General features: G+C 39.0%; 1 protein-coding gene across 10 annotated transcripts in view; it reads right to left on the bottom strand.

Moving 5' to 3' along the window:
* APP (amyloid beta precursor protein) overlaps positions 1 to 20195 on the bottom strand; it is a 288793-nt gene that overhangs the window by 150554 nt on the left and 118044 nt on the right. For all 10 annotated transcript variants that reach the window (XM_025378892.1, XM_025378883.1, XM_025378884.1 and 7 more), the window contains 2 exons: positions 19253 to 19365; positions 17033 to 17226 (listed from right to left, as the gene is read on the bottom strand). In XM_025378892.1, coding sequence (XP_025234677.1) covers positions 17033 to 17226; positions 19253 to 19365 — 307 coding nt within the window. The remainder of the gene's footprint in view (positions 1 to 17032; positions 17227 to 19252; positions 19366 to 20195) is intronic.

Raw genomic sequence — 20195 nt, 5'->3', positions numbered from 1 at the left:
GGTTTAAAACTGTGTATGAAAAGCTACTCACTCAACAAATGCTAGTGGCTGCTAAGTGTCTGGCATTCTGCTGGATCCGAGGTTTCAAGAGGGAAAAAGATAAGCTCCTTGTTCTCAGAGAGCTTACATTCTATGGGGGGAGAGAATGACAATGAACCAATAAAACACTAAAATGTGATTCGTTTCAGAATGGAAGTAAATAGGCTGCTAAGATTGAGAATAATGAAGAAGGGGTGTTTTCTTCAGAAAAGAATGTTCAGGGCCAGGCATGGTGGCTCATGCTTATAATTCCAACACTTTGGGAGACTGAGGTGGGAGGACTGCTTGAGCTCCGGAGTTTGAGACAAGCCTGGGCAACAAAACAAAGTGAGACCTCGTCTATACTGAAAATTAAAAAAAAAAAAATTAGCCAAGTGTGGCCTGTAGTCGCAGCTACTCAGGAGGATCTCTAGAGCCAGGGAAGTCGAGGCTACAGTGAGCCATGATCATGCCACTGCACTCCAGCCTAGGTGACAGAGCAGGACCTTGTCTCCAGAAAACAGAATGATCAAGGGAATTCATTCTGGGAAGATGACAACAAAACTGAGGCTGAAGGTGGGACCTTGGAAGATCCATTATAGACAATGAGATCTGTCAGTCTTGGGGTTGGAAAGCTGGGCGCATGGACTTGTGTGACACTGAGCAGGGGAGAGTCGGGGGAAAGAGAGGCAGGGGATGATACTGGAGAAGTAGGGAGGAGCTGGGTCAAATGCCCTAATACCTATAAGGAATGAGGGAGGTCAAATGAGGGCCTGACACAAACTACGTGTGTGTTAGTTGTTACCCGTTATCATTATCCTCAGCATAGCCAAATAAGGCTTCGTTGTTTTCTCTCTGTGCACTTGGTTTTTAAGCGTATTGGAAAGCCACGAACGCAACTTAAATTAGGGGGTTCCAGGATCTGCTTTATGTAAATAAACACTCTACATCCTGGCTGCTGTACAGAGAATGGCTTAGTGTGGGAGAAGAAAGCGGCAAGTGTGTCGGGGAGAGATAACGACAGCACAGATTAGCAGGATACTGAGATAACTCCAGCAAGAAACAATGGGAGTTTACACTAGGACTGTACTGGAAAAGGCGGAGAGAGATGGATAAATTCAGAACTGACAGGATGTGCAGAAGCGACAATGATGAGTTCTAGGTTCTTAGCAATAATCTCTAAGAGGGGGCGTAGGACCATTACTGAGATAGAATAGCTTTGAGAATCACACTGAGGAGTGGGTAGCAGGGGAATTAAGAACTCTCACTTGGACATGTTAGGATTCATATGCCTATGAAATAACTAGGTAGAGTCTGGGCTAGAGAAATAAACCTTGGCCTAGGCTACTTACAACTGGTATTTAAAGTTAAGGGCATGGATTATAGCAATCAGGAAGAGCAAGCCCAAAAGAAAACAACTATAATAATTGAAAAGAGATAACCAGGGTCAGGAATTCAATGGATGAAATTTCAAAACAATACAACAGCCAAGACAGGATAGTCAAAACAACAAAGGTGGGGGTGGGGGGGATCTCCTAAAGCCTGCGTAAAGAATGTGTAGGAAAGACAGGCTTCAAATGACAGCGACACACAAGTTACATTAGACAAAGGGCTTCTGAGAAATGGCAAAGGTAATCAATTCTAAGAACTTACTAATCTTAAGGTGATTTATAGAAAAAGTCCCGTCCTATAAATGTCTGGATTCTTGAGTCCAGAGATATCTGGGTCTGTCTGTACTGGTATCCTGCTGGGCAGGTAAAGGGGTTATGAGGAGAAGTACTATCTTACTTGCCTGTCAACTAATACTGATGACAGCAAAAGCATCATGCACTTTAGGAGTCATGGTCATAGCCAAAGACTGCAGATGTCCTAGACACAGTATTTGCGACAGAGAGATGGGACGTACATAGCCAAGTTCTTAACAAGCATGTTGAGTAAGAAGACTCCCGAATGGAAGGAAGGTAGAAAAGCTCTGTTCTAGTACAACCATTTGAGGACAGTATGGAGGTTCCTCAAAAAACTAAAAATAGAGCTACCATATGATCCAGCAATCCCACTACTGGGCATTTATCTAAAGGAAGGGAAATCAGTATATTAAAAGAGGTATCTGCACTCCCATATTTACTGCAGCACTATTCACAATAGCCAAGGTATGGAATAACCTAGGTGTCTGAAGAGACTAACGGATGAAGAAAACGTGGGCGGGTGTGTGTGTGTGTGTGTGTGTGTGTGTGTGTTGTGTGTGTGACGCACACGTTTAACGAAATACGATTAAGCCATACAAAAGAATAAAATCCTGTCATTTGAAGCAACATGGATGGAACTGGAGGACATATGTTAAGTGAAATAAGCCAAAAACAGAAAGTTAAACACCACATGCTCTCATATGCAGAAGCTAGAAAATGTTGATTTCATAGAGGTAAAAAGTAGAACAGAGGATGATGGAGGCTGGGAAGGGTAGCGGGTAACCAAGGATAGAGAAAGATTTGTTAAAGGATACCAAATTACAGCTAGATAAGAGGAGTAAGTTCTAGTGCTCTGCTGCACTGTAGTATGACTACAGTTAACAGTAATATATGACATAATCTCAAACAGCTAGAAGCAGGATATTGAATGTTCCCCACACAAAGAAATGATACATGCTGAGATGAATATGCTAATTAGTCTGATCTGATCACCGTGTACCCTGTAAATGTGTACAATTATTACATGTCGATTTTTAAAAATAAAAATTTCTAAAAAGCTACCTTTTAATGAACGGTCTATGCTTAAATGTTGCTAGGCATGTTTCAACACCAATGAGTTATATCTGAGGTCGGACCATAACTAGAGAAGGCACTTAGAGATGCTGTAACTGTGGTCTCAGCATCCTGTTCCACTGCAGTTAGTTCCACCATCATTTTATTACATTAAATGCAATATTGCTATCCTGTGACTACCTTGTAAACATATTTTCATAAAACCAAAGTGCTTCATTACCACTTCTAATATATGTATGAACCCTTGGCTCCAGTTTTCCAATAATAGTAGCTATACAATTATCTTGCAAACCACTTGAGGCTAACCATTAACATTCAAATAATATACAATGGGAAACAAATGAATAGAACATTCTGGGAGATAAAAGATCAAACCTTTGATATGTCTTCCCTTACTTATTAGTAGAGTTTAAGATACAATATTTCTTCTAAAACCATTTTGAAAATATAATTTAAATATAAAATTGAAGGTCCTAAAAAGTATAGAAGTTTTCAAGCAAAACGACTTTGCTATTTGAATACCTATTTAAATTTCTATTTCCAAAAGAGCCCAAATCAATTCTACCTTCATTTTTTTTTTTTTTTTTTTTTTTTTTGAGACGGAGTCTCGCTCTGTCGCCCGGGCTGGAGTGCAGTGGCCGGATCTCAGCTCACTGCAAGCTCCGCCTCCCGGGTTCACGCCATTCTCCGGCCTCAGCCTCCCGAGTAGCTGGGACTACAGACGCCCGCCACCTCGCCCGGCTAGTTTTTTGTATTTCTTAATAGAGACGGGGTTTCACCATGTTAGCCAGGATGGTCTCGATCTCCTGACCTCGTGATCCGCCCGTCTCGGCCTCCCAAAGTGCTGGGATTACAGGCTTGAGCCACCGCGCCCGGCCCAATTCTACCTTCATTTTTATAGCAGTTTTCTAATCATGAGAAATCATACTTTCTAGTCCTTTTTGCTTCCCTAAAATAAAAAAAAAAACTCCTACATATTTAAATTCATAAAGTAAGAATGATCACTACTGGATTACTACCAAAACTAATTTTAATAATGTTCTCAACCTCATCTAAGCTAGAAAGTGCTTAAGAAGCCATTATGTATTATTATTGATTATGATTACAAGCCCTACAATAATTTTAAAATAACTAATTAAAAAGGGAACATGTTATAATAGCCATGATTATCAAACCAGAGGTGGGAGATTCGTCATTGAGCCCCAAGGAGAGTCTCTGTATTCAACAGTATGAGATGACGGGTAAAGAAGTGATTTGGCTAAGAAAAAAAATCACCCTGGTCAGGCGTGGTGTCTCATGCCTATAATCCCAGCACTTTGGGAGGCCGAGGCAGGCAGATCACCTGAGGTAGGGAGTTCGAGACCAGTCTGGCCAACATGGTGATATCCTGTCTCTACTAAAAATGTAAAAACTAGCTGGGCGTGGTGGCAGGCACCTGTAATCCCAGCTACTTGGGAGGCTGAGGTAGAAGAATTGCTCAAACCCTGGAGACGGAGGTTGCAGTAAGCCGAGATTGTGCTACTGCACTCCAGTCTGGGCGACAGTCTTATTAAACAAACAAAACAAAACAAAAAATACCCCATGCCGCTGGCCTGCTCCCCAACAATTCCAATCTATGCATTATAAACAAGTCCACTGTAAACTTTACCAGCTTGATAGGCATTCACATTGATTAGTCATTTTGGAAGCAAATACCGTGATACAGATTATTGCAATTTTCCCCACGTATGAGGTAAAGAAATAGGCTCAAAAAGATTATATATGAGGGTAAAGCACATTTTAAACCTCTGAAGATATTTTTGAAGCAAAGATCATCTTATTAACTTATAGGTCTTTTCTTTCCTTGACTACTTGGATGCATCTATTACACCTGGTTTCTGTTTCCACCCAATGTCTTTTTAGGCAGGTTAGTTCTATCATCATGAAATCACCGTAAGTGCAATACTGCCCTTTCCTTCATGATGTCATTCATCTCTTTTCCAGTTTGTTAGCTAACACGTATTAACATTTTAGTATCCAACTACATTCATCTCATGACTACTAGCATTGAAAGAATTGATAAAAAGATAGAAGCAAACCCTTACTGCCTGGTTTGACCATAAGTAACAGCTCTTCACATAGGCTGGCAATTAGGATGCTAAGCAGAAAATCTTGGAAGACCAAATTCAACCAACAGCAAACAGTGATCTCAAATGTAAAAGAAAACTTTGGTTATATGCTATGGAGATTACGTATACTGCTTGAATTACTGTTGATCTAAATAAAATGGTGCTATGCTATAAAGATTATTTTCAAATAATTTTCTAATACCCAACTATACTTTTGAATACCCTTGGCATATCTTTTCCCGAATTACACATTCCTAAAACAATGCGCCAATCCACAAGCATGTGAGGCCTGCTATATGCTCAACATCCACTTCTCTTTAAAACAATTTACATGACAAAACAAAGTACAACAGTAAACATCCATCAGTTGCACCTTCAAATGTCTGATAACACAATCAGATGATCTGTGTGTCCTTTACTTATTACATTGATAACGAATAGAAAATAAAAGGTAGATCTGAAGGAATCACTTAAGTTTTTAAATTTGCTCAATTGCAAAAAATGTATTTATATAAATATATAAAACAAATTGCTATATTACAAGAATAATACAAATTAAAATACTATAAATAATAACTTGAATGCTTCACAAAATCAATTTGAGCTACTATATTTATAGATTGAGTAACCCTTATCCAAATTGCCTGGGACCAGAAGTGTTTCAGGTTTCAGACTTTCTTCAAATTTTGGGATATTTTCATATACATGAGACATGCTGGAGATGGGACCCAAGTCTAAACAAAAAATTCATTTATGTTTCACAAATACCTTATACATACAGCCTGAAGGCAATTTTATACAACATTTTAAATAATTTTTGTTACAGAAAGGAAGTCTGTATACGTTGAACACATAAGGTCACATAATTTTCTGTGTTTGTTGTCATGTCAGTGCTCAAAACATTTTGGATTTTAGGGCATTTCAGACTTTGGATTAGGGATGCTCAACTTGTATTTTATAGTAATAAATCACATTTCTTTAAAAATATTGTACATTCTTGGCTAGGCGTGGTGGCTCATGCCTGTAATCCCAGCACTTTGGGAGGTTGAGGCCAGCGGATCACTTCAGGTCAGGAGTTCGAGACCAGCCTGACCAACATGGTGAAACCTCATCTCTACTAAAAATACAAAAATTAGCCGGGCATGCTGGTTGGCACCTGTAATCCCAGCTGCTTGGAAGGCTAAGGCAGGAGAATCGCTTGAACCTAGGAGGGGAGGTTGCGGTGAGGCGAGATCACACCATTGCACTCCAGCCCGGGTGACAGAGAGAGACTCTGTCTCAAAATAAATAAACAAACAAACAAACAAACAAACAAATAAGTAGTACATTCTAGAGTTTAAGCTAATGAAGACTGTTCTCCCAGAATCTCACTCCATACAAAAATATATATTAAAAATTCATGCGATCATGGCTTCCGCTAAGTGGCATTAGTCCACCACCTACAGTTTTACATTTAAACACTGGGGATACTGCAAATGTTACTTTGTAAACTAAAAGTGTTACTTTGTAAACAAGGAGGGCAAAAAAGGAAGCTAGTTAGCTCCCATTTGGGACAGATTTTTCTACCTCTACTCAAAGGAAATAGTTTTGAACATCTCTAAATTATTTTCTTAATAATTGCCTTCCTTCCAAAACAAACATGGCCTTATAATTTTGCTGAGTTCCTTGTGGTAAGTTATTGGTACTAGTTTAAACCACATGGCTTCCAAGTAAAGCCAACAGTTTTTGGCTTGATATGCTAATATGTAGATTTTGAGGCCACAGTAAAATTAATTAACTAATTAAAGGGTTACTTTTCCATGTCACAATGGAGAGTTCTATCTAAATTAGGGGTTTTACACTGAAGATACAAATATCCAGATGTTGTTTTCAACAAGAAATTAATGTTTCGGGGTACTACTGCCAGAAACCAGTTAAAATTCTAAGAATCTGTATTTTCTTCCTCTTTTCCTACTATTTTGTAAGCCAGGGAATTTGCACAGTTTAATTAAAAGATACTGGGGGGGAAGAAAAGAGTCTATGCATCAGTAGCTTAGAATCCTTAGCACTGAATAATCCAACCCTCCAAATAACTCTTACAAATGAATCATACAGTATTTCTCATTCAGCAATATCCTGTTACCGGGGCAGCCTATGCCATTAGGTCTCAGTAAGTACAGTCTCATTGCCAGATGTAGCTCAGATGGCAGCAACTCAAGCCCTGAACTGCAGAGGCATCTCCTCTTCCAGCTATTACCTGCTTGGAAACAAAAACAAACCCCACTGCTTTGGCCACACATCTGTAATCTGCTTAAGGCTATAAAAGTGTTTTGCTTTTCTTCTTGACATACATGTAGTCCAAGTTTATCCAATACAGGAATCGAGCATTTCTAGTAAGACCTCAAAACTGGCAGCCAGTTCCCTCAAGAGAAAATGCAAGCTTCTGCTATTCTCCTATTCGTCGTTCTCAAATGAGTTCTCCTATTTCAACATAACAGTCAGAAAGCCTCACACAGTCCTGGAAGCTGCCAACCCAGCATTATGACAGCTGCTCCTCAAAGCCATGAGCCATTTCATTAAATCCACTCTTACTTGACTCATCCACTGGCAAAGATATAAAGCTTTAATTTATCTTTTGTATGATTCACTTCACGGTCCTCTAAAGTTGTTAGGTTTTTTTTTTCCTTGAGCATTTAATATCATTTCTTAAAATGCAATGCAGAAAGGCAGCTGAAAGATTGTATATCCAAAAATTTTTAACTCCGGAGATACAAATAAAAAGATATATAGTCAAATAGAGCCTCTCTTTCTCTCTTATCTAATTTTAAAGACAAAGTACTGACCTATGAATAGACATAAATTCTCATGACAGCCTGAGCTCATCAGGTAAGGCTATGAATGTTTCTACATTACTAGCTAAGTGGAAGACAGTATGTGCATAATTTATTACATGATTGAATGACAAGTTTTCACTAACTACAAATCATGTATTCGTGAAATGCACCATCTATAACACCATCTGGTTATTATTTTCTGAGAAAAGTTCTCAGAGCACAATGACCATAATTAAATTGGCTTTTGACTAGATGTAGCACTGTGCCACCTACAAATTGAGCCTGAGTAAGTCTTTTATGATGACTGCGTTGATGATTGTTATCAAGATTTCACCCATTGGTCTGGCGTGGTGGCTCATGGCTGTAATTCCAACACTTTGGGAGGCCCAGGCAGGAGGATCATTTGAGGCCAGGAGTTTGCAAACAGCCTGGGCAACATAGCAAGACCCCTGTCTCTACAAAAAATAAAAAATAAATAAAAATAAATTCAGCAGGCAAGGTGGCACATGCTTATAGTCTTAGCCATTTGGGAGGCTGAGGCAGGAGGATCACTTGAGTCCAGGAGTTCAAGGTTCACTGATCTATGATCACAATACTGCACTCCAGCATGTGTGACAGAGCAAGAACTTGTCTCTTAAAAAAAAATCACTTTAATATAGTATCTGAAACATATCAAACGCTCAAGAGGTTTAGTGCCCTTCATTATACAGGAGGAAAAAGGTGACATTTTGTATCTCTGTATGCTCAGATACAGTTTATTTTTGAGTTGGAAATATTTCATACTTCATCTTTTCTTTCTTATTGTTACAATTTTCCTTTATTTATAAAGTAGCCATCCCTCTTCTGCCCATGGAAATAATGAAACGTGGGACCTATCACATTATGATATTAGACTCCTAATGCAATTTTACTTAATTACTGCACGTCTAGAATGATAGTCCTTAGTTCTTCTTTTCATTTTTTTTTTTGAGACAGAGTCTTGCTCTGTCACCCAGGCTGGAGTGCAGTGGTGCAATCTCAGCTCATTGCAACCTCCACCTCCTGGGTTCAAGCGATTCTCTTGCAGTCTCCCCAGTAGCTGAGATTACAGGCGCACGCCACCATGTCTGGCTATTTTGTATTTTTAGTAGAGAGGGGGTTTCTCCATGTTGGCCAGGCTGGTCTTGAACTCCTGACGTCAAGAGATCTGCCAGCCTCAGCCTCCCAAAGTACTGGGATTACAGGCGTGAGCCACCACGTCTGGCCGAGTTTTTCTTTTTTAAAGACCAGTTAGTTTTGGTGACATATATCAACCTGAAGTTAAAATGACTACGTAGGTGTATGTGTTTGTGAATGCCAATGTGATTCAACTCAAATACTTGTTGAGCACCTAACTACCTAACTTATAGAAAATTATGTCAAGTATTTTCCTATATCAGGTTGTACAGGCCTCAGAATAAATGTAAACTCTTGGTAAGTAGGATAGTCTGTTAACCTTTAGAATACCATCAGGGTCCTTTGGACACAATTTTACCTTTTGAGTTTCTGAGCACTTCTAACTACTTGTGGGGCTTGATATTTCTTACTTTTATCCATTCATAGAGACAAAGAAAATTTTAATTGAATAAAACTCATTCTAGCTTGTACTTAACCATGAGTCTGAGATATAGAGTCTCAAATTTTTTCCTATATTTTGTTCCTATGTTACAAAATATTTATCATTCCAAGAATTATTTCATCATTAGCCATCAACTATTTAAAAACTGTGCTAAAGAAGACCAAGTAATATGAGTATGAAAGAATGATAGAATTGCCTAGAAAGGTGATGCAATAGGGAAATTACCACATTTTTATTGCTGTGTTCCAAAAGTATTGCCTCATCTTTCAAGATGGTTTTAAAAAAAGTCTGAATAGTCCCAGCTACTTGGGACACTGAGGCATGAGGATCACCTGAGCCCAGGAGTTTGCAGCTGTAATGCACCATAATCACACCAGTGAATAGCCACTGCACTCAAGTCTGGGCAACAGAGTGAGGTCCCATCTCTTTAAAAAGCACGATAAAAAGAAGTCTGGAGACCCACTGAATATAGTAAAAAATCATTTTCCACACATTGGCAAACAGGAAAAACTGACAGAAGGAGACATTTTGCCAATCAGATAAACCAGAAGAAGAATGAAATTGATCACGTAAGTAAAACCTTAGGCTATGAGCCTTCACATGATATCCTAGACGAATTTTCTCAAGCTCAAGATTTGACAAGTGAGCAATGTATTTCTTTTTTTTTTTTTTTTGAGGTGGAGCTTTGCTCTTATTGCCCAGGCTAGAGTGCAATGGTGCAATCTTGGCTCACTGCAACCTCTGCCTTCCAGGTTCAAGGGATTCTCCTGCCTCAGCCTCCCGAGTAGCTGGGATTACAGGCATGTGCCACCGCGTCTAGCTAATTTTGTATTTTTAGTAGAGATGGGCTTTCTCCATGTTGGTCAGGCTGGTCTCGAACTCCTGACCTCAGATGATCTGCCTGCCTCGGCCTCCCAAAGTGCTGGGATTACAGGCGTGAGCTACCGCGCCTGGCTGAGCAATGTATTTCTAAGAATAAAAAGAAAATATGGTATTCTCATCCACTTAGTCATTCAACAGGAAGGATATCATCACTCAATATTATGTGACAAAAACATTAACCATCATTGCTAAAATGATGTGACAGTATTCCTTCCTTTTTTACGATGCTTATGCAACAAATTTTATGTCTGTGCAACACATTTATTTGATACCATTAGGAAGTAGACATATGCCCAAGGCAGGAATCTCTCTAAGGTGATAGAAGAGATAATGTAGAAAAAAAAGGGGGGGAAAAAAAGACTGGCTTGATCATTTCAATAGCTGTTTACAAATCCAAACTTGAACACATTTTATTCCTGAGGGAAGATGGCTATATTCCCTCTTCAATAAAATTATGAGCTGTCAATGTTTTAAATATCTCAAATTTTTACAATAATTAAATGAAACGGCAACTATTAAAAAAAAGACCAAGAAATATGATGAACCTAATAGAGATGTATTTGAAATGTAGAAGCAGGATTTGTAAGACGGATATATTTCAGGTTCGTGCATGGCAGGTGATTAGCAGCTAGCTGCATTCCAAAGGATAATGCTCATTTCAGAAATCCATACCTTCAAAACTGGGAAAATATAGAATAAAAATGTGGGTTCACCATATTTAAATTGTTTGTAAAATTAAAATATGTACTATGTTAACTCTTACTAAAATTGCTAATAGTTATTTCTCACTATTCCTTTATTCTTAGTTCTGTAAATTGTTTGCCAAATAATCTAAAAATATAAAATAATAATAATAGAAAGGGCCCACTGTATCTAGATAGTCAATGGTGCTGGCCTGGTTTTCTGGTGTAGTGAGGGGGCAAGGCGATGTCTTGCCATATGTGACACTCCAGCAATCACCAGAACTGATGAAGTTTAAACTGGGTTCAATACAGAATTGTGTATTCCAATGCACACCTGCATACACGGCCATACGCACCCACACAAGCCACCCCGAGCTGTATTAGTTCATTTGCATGTTGCTGATAAAGGCATACCCAAGACTGGGCAATTTACAAAAGAAAGAGGTTTAATTGGACTTACAATTCCACATGGCTGGGGAAGCCTCACAATCATGGTGAAAGGCAAGGGGGAGCAAGTCATGTCTTTCGTGGATGGCAGCAGGCAAAGAGAGAGAACTTGTGCAGGTGAACTCCTCTTTTTAAAACCATCAGATCTCGTGAGACTTACTCACTTCACAGGAATAGCATGGGAAAGACTTGCCCCCATGATTCAAGGGGGGGAAAAAAGCCAAAACATATCACTGCCCCCAAAACCAGAGAGTAACATTAACTAACCTGGCCAACATGGTGAAACCCTGTCTCTACTAAAAATACAAAAATTAGCTGGGCATGGTGGTGAGCACCTGAAATCCCAATTACTCGAGAAGCCGAGTCAGGAGAATCGCTTGAACCCAGGAGGCAGAGGTTGCAGTGAGCCAAGGTGGCGCCACTGTACTCCAGCCTGGGCAACAAGAGCAAAAACTTCATCTTAAAAAAAGAAAAAGAAAAAAAAGAAAACTCTTCTGAGTTACACAGTTTCAAAGAAGATAAGATGCAGTCAAAAGGAAATCACTCCTCCAGATCTTAAGCAGCTCTTAAAAAAAAAAAAAAGTTTAAAGGAAATAGGAAAAAAAAAATCATCTAATTATCCAGAAAGATACATCAGGTTACCGCTCAGCACACTCTCACTATTGTGTGCAAACCTAAACCTAAAAAAATACATCAATAATTAAAAGATTCTGTTTCCTTAAAAAAAAAAAAAAAAGTGAGTACCTCCTCTGCAAGAGGAAAAGTGTGACTCTACAACAATTAGAGGGTCTTCTAACATTTCATTTGCCTTATGAATTCAGCAACCCCCATGGAACACTGGGTTCAATCAGATTCTGCAGTTTCAGGTGAGGAGCAGCTCTGCCTCCAGGGCTAGGCTGCCTACCTGGCTAGTCTTACAAGTTAGCTTTCCAAGTGAATTTTCCCATGGAAAATATTCTTACCCATGGCAGCCGGAGTCTGCATATTATTAACATTATGGACATAATTATTATTATTAACATTATGCTACATAATATTAGTAACAGTCTGGATTATTTATACATTAGAAACTGCATAAATAGGTATTTTGAGGTGATCTGAGAACATGACCATTACAACACTGGAGAAATATATACTTGGTAATTTCCACATAAATTTCTGAAACACTACTTGTTTTGCCTATGTTAAAGATTTACCTCTTTTTCAATGAGGTCATAAAACAGAGCTCATCCCACTAGGAATGTTTCTCTAAATGCCTCGTTAGCAATAGAAAAACACTCACCTTCTATCAAAAGAAGTCTCATTAACTACCAAACAACAAAATAGTGTGAATCAAATACCATTTCCAGGAAAATGGTAGCTTGTTTCTCCTTCTTCAAGAATTGTCATGTAGCATCCCCTGAAGATGTTTCAAGTCATGTATGTTAAACTTCTATTCTGATTTTACATTTCAAGTGTCAAAAGGGGGGCTGGTTCCTAGGTTGCCAGTTGGCAGGAGCCCAGCTTGTGTGTGGATCAGTGATGCAATACCTTTCTGGCTTTGCCCACATGAGGAAGAAGCCCTGTCTGCCTGCAGGGCTACAGGAAAAGAAGTTAAAAAAATAAAACGTTGCAAGTGACCTCATATTCTAATTATATTGAATCCAAACCAATTTTTAAAAATTTTAAAAACAAGAATAGTTAAAAATAATAATAAAAATTCAGTGGCTCAACCTTAGAAAACATTACTAGGTTATATATACCATTTGTCTTAATGGAAAAATAAAGAGTGATAAGAAATTTCAAGTCATCCAGGAACTACACTGTCCAAATATAGTAGTCACTAGCCACATGTAACTATCAAACACAGTTATGTGGCTAGTTGGAATTGAGATGTGCTGTTAAATTTTTTGTTTGTTTGTTTGTTTGTTTTTTGAGACGAAGTCTTGCTCTGTCGCCCAGGCTGGAGTGCAGTGGCACCATCTCAGCTCACTGCAAGCTCCGCCTCCCGGGTTCATGCCATTCTCCTGCCTCAGCCTCCCGAGCAGCTGGGACTACAGACGCCCGCCACCACGCCCGGCTAATTTTTTGTATTTTTAGTAGAGACGGAGTTTCACCGTGTTAGCCAGGATGGTCTCGATCTCCTGACCTCGTGATCTGCCTGCCTCGGTCTCCCAAAGTGTTGGGATTACAGGCGTCAGCCACCGCGCCCGGCTGCCGTTAAATGTTAAAAGAAGTGTTAAGACTTCTTATGAAAGAAAGAAACAAAAAAAGAGAACGTGAACTATCTTATTAAATTTTTCATATTGGTCACATGGTATTTCAGATATATTGGATTAAATAAAGTGTTGCCAAAACTAAATTCACCTGTTTCTTTTTACTATTTTTAAATTGTCTATTAGAATATGAAAAAGTAAGGCCGGGCGTGGTGGCTCAAGCCTGTAATCCCAGCACTTTGGGAGGCTAAGATGGATGGATCAGGAGGTCAGGAGTTTGAGATCAGCCTGGCCAACATGGTGAAACCCCATCTCTACAAAAATTACAAAAAAAAAAAAAATTAGCCGGGCACGCTGGCGCACACCTTTAATCCCAGCTACTTAGGAGGCTGAGGCAGGAGAATCACATGAACCCGGGAGGTAGAGGTTGCAGTGAGCTGAGATCAAGCCACCGCACTCCAGCCTGGGTGACAGAGTGAGACTCCATCTCAAAAAACAACAAAAAAAAAAAAAAAAGAAAGAAAAGAAAAAAGAAAACGAAAAAGAAAGTGGCTCACATTACATTTGTATTGGACAGTTCTTTCTAAAAGATGGGAGCCTCTATAACAGGGGCTATAGAAAAAAAAGGCAAAAAAATTTCATAATGTTTTAAGAAAGTTTATGAATTTGTGTTGGTCTGCATTCAAAATCATCCTGGGCCATGAGTTGGACAAGTTTGCTATACCATCCAACTATGGACCACAAAGTCCTTACCAAAAGCTATGAAAAAAAATTTTAAATATACAATTCACTTTGTCTAATATTTATTGAGGACCTATGTGCAAGACATGCCAGACACATAAACTATAGTTTGGATTCTAACAGACAAAAAGAGATAGGACTACAATTCATTGGAAGATATGCTATGGTCTTATAAGAAAAGGTAAAGCAAGGGTTGTATAGCAGAGCAAGGCACTTGTAAAGAATGCATCTTTTCAGGTGAACATTTACAAATATATAGGATTTTGACGGGTCATAAGATGTGGCACTTTAGAGTTGACAAATATCTTTATCATCCATTAACCCCACTGACGAAAAAGGAAAAATATTTCAGATGGGGCGGAATGGTGGGAACGAAAGCCTAGAGAAAGAAAAGGTCCACGGTTTTGGGGCGCCAGGAGACAGAGTGACATGCATGCATGTACAAGGTTGAAAATGCAGGCTGAAGTCACATAAGAGACTTCTGGATGCCGTGCAAGGGAATCTGGACTTTTCTCCGGGTAGAATAAACCATCAAATATTTCCTACCAACTGCCAACAGGATTAAAAACACATAGTAGAAAGATAGTAATGCATGGGAAATAATTACCTGGGAGGAGAGTGGATGAAGCCTGGAGGTGTGGGGGAGAGGGAGACCGAAAATGCAAGAAAGGAAGAGATGATTGAGAGTCCAGCAGAACATAATCGTAAGAGGGAAGACAGGAAACAAAGGGAATAGAAGAAGGTACAAGGGATGCTGAGGGACAGGAGAAAATTCATTGGTTTATTCAACAAACATGTACTGGGCACCTACCAAATGTCAGGCACCATGTTGCAGAAATTCACAATGGATGACTGTGGAGGAGTCATCTGTAGAGCATGAGAGAGAGTTATGCTGGGAACCAAGGAGAGTGAAGTTGGCCTGGATCAACTGCTATGGGGAAGATGATAGGTCATCAAGACAGAGATAATTAGGGGCATCTAGTAACATTAAGATCCCAGCTGATGTTACAGCATGAATAAGAAATGGAATTAAGCGGTAAGGTTACACGACTTGATACTTTAGAAATCCCAGAAGCAACTAAAGAAAGAAATTAATTTTTTCTGGCTATGGAGAATTGACAAAAATATGTTTAGAAAATGTGAAGGGTATCAGCCAAGTCAAGGATGTTCAATGGAATAGGTAAGAATGGTTATCCATTGATTCCATCCTGATTAGAAACGCAGGCAGGGAAAAAGAGGATAATGGACTAAAAGCCTGAACTGGGGAGGTGATTATGAGGGAAGATCATGGTCAGAGGGGAATATCAAAGCTAGAAACCTTATGGGTACAATATTTCTGAGCAATTTGAGAGTCTAAAGCATGACTGTGTTCAAGTACTGAAATGGAACACAAATGAAGGTAACTAGGAAGGAGCTGGCGAGCATGTCAACTGAATATCAACCTGGACAGTGACATCATCACTGGAGACTGTAATAGGTGGGGTAACCATATGACCCAGTTTGCCTGGGTCCTTCAGTTTATGACTGTGGTCCCAGTGTTCTAGCTGATATAGATAATAAACTCTATGGGGGCCCTAGTAGCACATTACACCGGAAATTAAAAGACAAAAAACAAGCATCCTGTAGTTTGGTGATTATAAACTTACAACTCCTATTGAAAGTCCTGTTTGGAAATCTGGAGCTCTAGGGAACATCTGAGAGAATACTGAAGGAAAGAGAGAGGTGATACAATCATCCCACCTCAGGGGACGAGACAGCATGAAATCAATGCCTGAACCAGATGGCATTTCCAACCCAAAGATTCTCATTTTATAATTTTATGATTTGAATATAAATGTTCGCCTTCAATTAAGAATGAGGGCCGGGCGCGGTGGCTTATGCCTGTAATCTCAGCACTTTGGGAGGCCAAGGCAGGTGGATCACGAGGTCAGGAGATCAAGACCATCCTGGCTAACACGGTGAAACCCCGTCTCCACTAAAAATACAAAAATTAGCCAGGCGAGGTGGTGGGCGCCTGTAGTCCCAGCTACTCGGGAGGCTGAGGCAGGAGAATGGCGTGAACCCAGGAGGCGGAGCTTGCAGTGAGCTGAGATTGTGCCACTGTGCTCCAGCCTGGGCGATAGAGCAAGACTCCGTCTCAAAAAAAAAAGAATGAGAATCAGGTAAGAAGTAATGGGACTAAGCTCCATAAGAAAAAGAGGTGAAAACAGATTTCTTTACAATCATGAAATCAAAGGTAGTTAAAAAAAATTAGCAAGCATCAAGCATTTATTAATGCCTTTGACTTCCACAATGAAGGAAAAGATGATAAAAGGCAAAAAAACAAAACAAAACAAAACAAAACAAAAAAAACCTTACACATCCACACACAAAACCCCCAAAATCTCAAACCAAACCTTTCTTAACAAAAATTCACCTTGAACTAATGACGGACAATCCCAGACAGCATTTTAAAAAAATTTAAAAATTAATGACCAAAACAGAATGCCATTATTATTTCAACTCCCTGTTAGAACCACCAGTAACCTATGATAGCTACCAGTGGGATTTTGATCCCAAGTTTAATATTAAACAGTTAAAACTAACTCTGTGATGGGTGATTGACATCATTATTAATTCAACAGGATGCCATAAAAAGTCATAGTTAAGATTTTTTGCATAACAGCAGACTTTGATGGGAGTGGGCAGAGACCTTTTTAGTGATAAACAGAAAGATTCATTTACAGGATACAAATACTCTGTGCAAGATGTTTCAGCATCTCTGAGGCTGAACACAAAGGCCACCTTACCTCCCGTCTGCATAGTCTGTGTCTGCTCCGCCCCACCAGACATCCGAGTCATCCTCCTCCGCATCAGCAGAATCCACATTGTCACTTTCCTCAGCCAGTGGGCAACACACAAACTCTACCCCTCGGAACTTATCGATTCCGCAGGGCAGCAACATGCCGTAGTCATGCAAGTTGGTGCTCTTCTCACTGCACGTCTACAAAGTGTGGGGAGAAAACAGTGAGTGGTAGAGTAGATGTGTTTCATTGTAAGAAAACTCCACATAAAATAATCAACAGGCAGACCCAATATATGAGGAACCAATTTCACAAAGGAAAACATCATTTGCTTTTTGAGTGAATTCACAACAGGATTTTTTTTTAGCATGGGTTACACTTTGGTACTCTTTTTTTTTCTTAAGATTATTATTTATTTAATAAGACCACGATGTTATATAATAGAGGTTTATACGAACAACTGGAATGAAAACTAATTGAGAAATAAGATGTAGAAGGTTCCACTGGTGAATAGATACCAGAGAATTAATGCTTTCTAGCTTAATTCGTGTATCCAGGTAGATCCCCAGCTCACTCCTACCTCCCTTACAGATGGAAGTTTCTCTCACATGGACCTGCCTTATCCTAGAAATTCTGACTCTCTTGGTTCACTTTGTTACTCTAAAACAATCCTGGGAAGAGAAGAAATTATCCCCTGCAGCCACCATGCATCAGAACTTACAGTCATTAGAGATTTCTCCTTGAATGTTTTTTTGTTTTTTGGGATTTGCTAAATTTGCACAAATCTAGATTAGCATAAAGCTCTGAGAGCATCCACTAGTGATAAATGAAGGATTAATAATTCAATACACAAAGGTAAACAATGAAAATATTAGAGACTGTATTTTGACCTTACGGGAGTCATTTTTGTTTCTTAGAGACAAAGGATTTTTCTTATGAAAACACAGAAGGAATAAAAAATGAGGTTATCAAATAGGTAGCTGGACTTCAACTTATTTGGTTTGTTTTCTTAAACTCAGCAAGCTCTTAAACCTCCAAAACACATTTTTATATAATGAAAATTTTATTCTACAGTGGATCCAAATGTATTATTTTATAAGAGGCAACAAATAATGCTAAATCTTCAGTGGTATTTTCTGCCTAACAGCTATAAAGCTAGGATACAATGGTTAAGCTAAGCTAGATCAGATTTCTCAACCTCAGCACTACTGATGTTTTGGACTGGATAATTCTTGGGGGTGGAGGGTGGTTATCCTGTTGGCTGTAGGATGTTTAGCAGAACCTTTGGCCTCTGGACACTATCAGATGCCAGTAACACCACTCCCTCAAGTTGTGATAACCAAAAATGTCTCCACACATGTGCCGGGGAGGGACAGGGGATCAAAATCGACCCAAGTGAAGCCCTAGGGAGCTTGACAAAGGTGCCTAATTCTAGTAGACTGATCTTACCACAAATAAACTATATGAAATTATTAGAAAAACTATCAAAGGGACACAGCTAGCTGTGAAGGTGGTCACACTACACAGTGGCCTTTTCATGCTAAGTATCTTGTACCTTTTATTGGCTTAGCCAAAAGCAGAGGTCAACCAAGTGCTCGGTCAGACTCACCCTGTGGACAACTCAAGATGGTATGCGTGGCCTTATGTATATAAAATTGGACAGTATAACTTAGAAACTGAATTCTAACTGGAGCTTTCAGGCTGGTACAAACAAGCTACCTCACTGTTCTACCACTGTATTCACTAATAGATAACAGGGGAAAAGGTTAAATTATTAAAAAATTATATATGACAAAAGAAAAAACAGGTGAATAAAAATAGTCTGAAGGGTAAACTTTAAAGTTGTGACTATTAAAGATTATATTTTTAAGTTATAAGGCATGGCACAGACCACTTTTATTTTTAAGTTGCGAAACACGACACAGGCACATAATGAATCTAGTTCAACTGGCCCTATTTTTGACTTTTTAAAAATATTCACGAATGGGGAGGCTGTGCATGTTTGGGGACAGGGGGTGCACAGGAACTCTTACTTTCCATTCGATGTTGCTGTGAACCTAAAATCACTCTAAAAACTAAAATCTGGTTTACGGATAGTAGCATTGGGTTTTTTTCTTAAATAACTTATTAACATAGCTGTTGCCTCAAAATACCCTCTAAAATGCTATTAGGTATGTCCCCAGGAAATCTTCACTTTGCAATAAGAAAGAATTTATGGGCTGGTACCTCTTTGGCGACGGTGTGCCAGTGAAGATGAGTTTCGCAAACATCCATCCTCTCCTGGTGTAAGAATTTGCACTTGTCAGGAACGAGAAGGGCATCGCTTACAAACTCACCAACTGAAAGAAAGGAAAACCACTTCCCGTCATTCCATCTGTATCACAGTGTTCTTACCGCAGAGAAGGCATCAAGGAAAGACAGACTTCAAGACAAGTTAAAACAGCCTTTCAATGCCTAAGCAACCCAATCAAGACCCTACTACCTTCAGAATGTTATGTCTGGCCTCCTTAAGCAACTCAGTTTCTTGCCACACCAAGTTTGATGGTTAAAATAATTCCTAAATGCTGCAAGTGAAATTCTCCCTTAATTAATCTGAATCTCTTGCTTCAAAATTAATCCTAAAAAGCTGCTTAACTAGAGAACCAATTACCATTCTATTATAACGGGGGGTAAAATACAAATATTGACATTGTCTAGGTGAGCATTTGAGCAAAATCAATAGAAATCCCTGTCTACTTCTCTTTCTCGGACATTTTAATCTGCTTGTAAATAAAATAGAAATTTTAGCATTTTTCTACTTCCTAGGCAAAAAACCCAAAATTGTATTTTATATATATGTTTACATAACACGCATAAGAGAGACAGAGAGAGTTTAATTCATTTTAGTTCTGAAAACTGTTCCTCAGACTTTTGTTATATCTTTAAAGAAAATTTATATCATGAAAATTATTTCCAGGCACTTCTGGTACTGAAGATATAAAGATATTACATAAAGTCCTACATGAACTCAGTCTAACGAAGGTAAAAGATGGATAATTAGCACATTATATGTAAGCTGTAAACTTAATTTTCGTTTTGTTCACTGCAATATTCCCAGTTTTTAGCAAAGATTCTTGCACTTAGTAGGCAATAAATATCTGTTGATGAATGAACAAGTTAAATTCTGTAA

The sequence above is a fragment of the Theropithecus gelada genome, chromosome 3 (genome assembly GCF_003255815.1).
Source record: "Theropithecus gelada isolate Dixy chromosome 3, Tgel_1.0, whole genome shotgun sequence".
In the NCBI taxonomy this organism is placed as follows: domain Eukaryota; kingdom Metazoa; phylum Chordata; class Mammalia; order Primates; family Cercopithecidae; genus Theropithecus; species Theropithecus gelada.
This window is presented reverse-complemented; position numbering and strand designations above follow the sequence as displayed.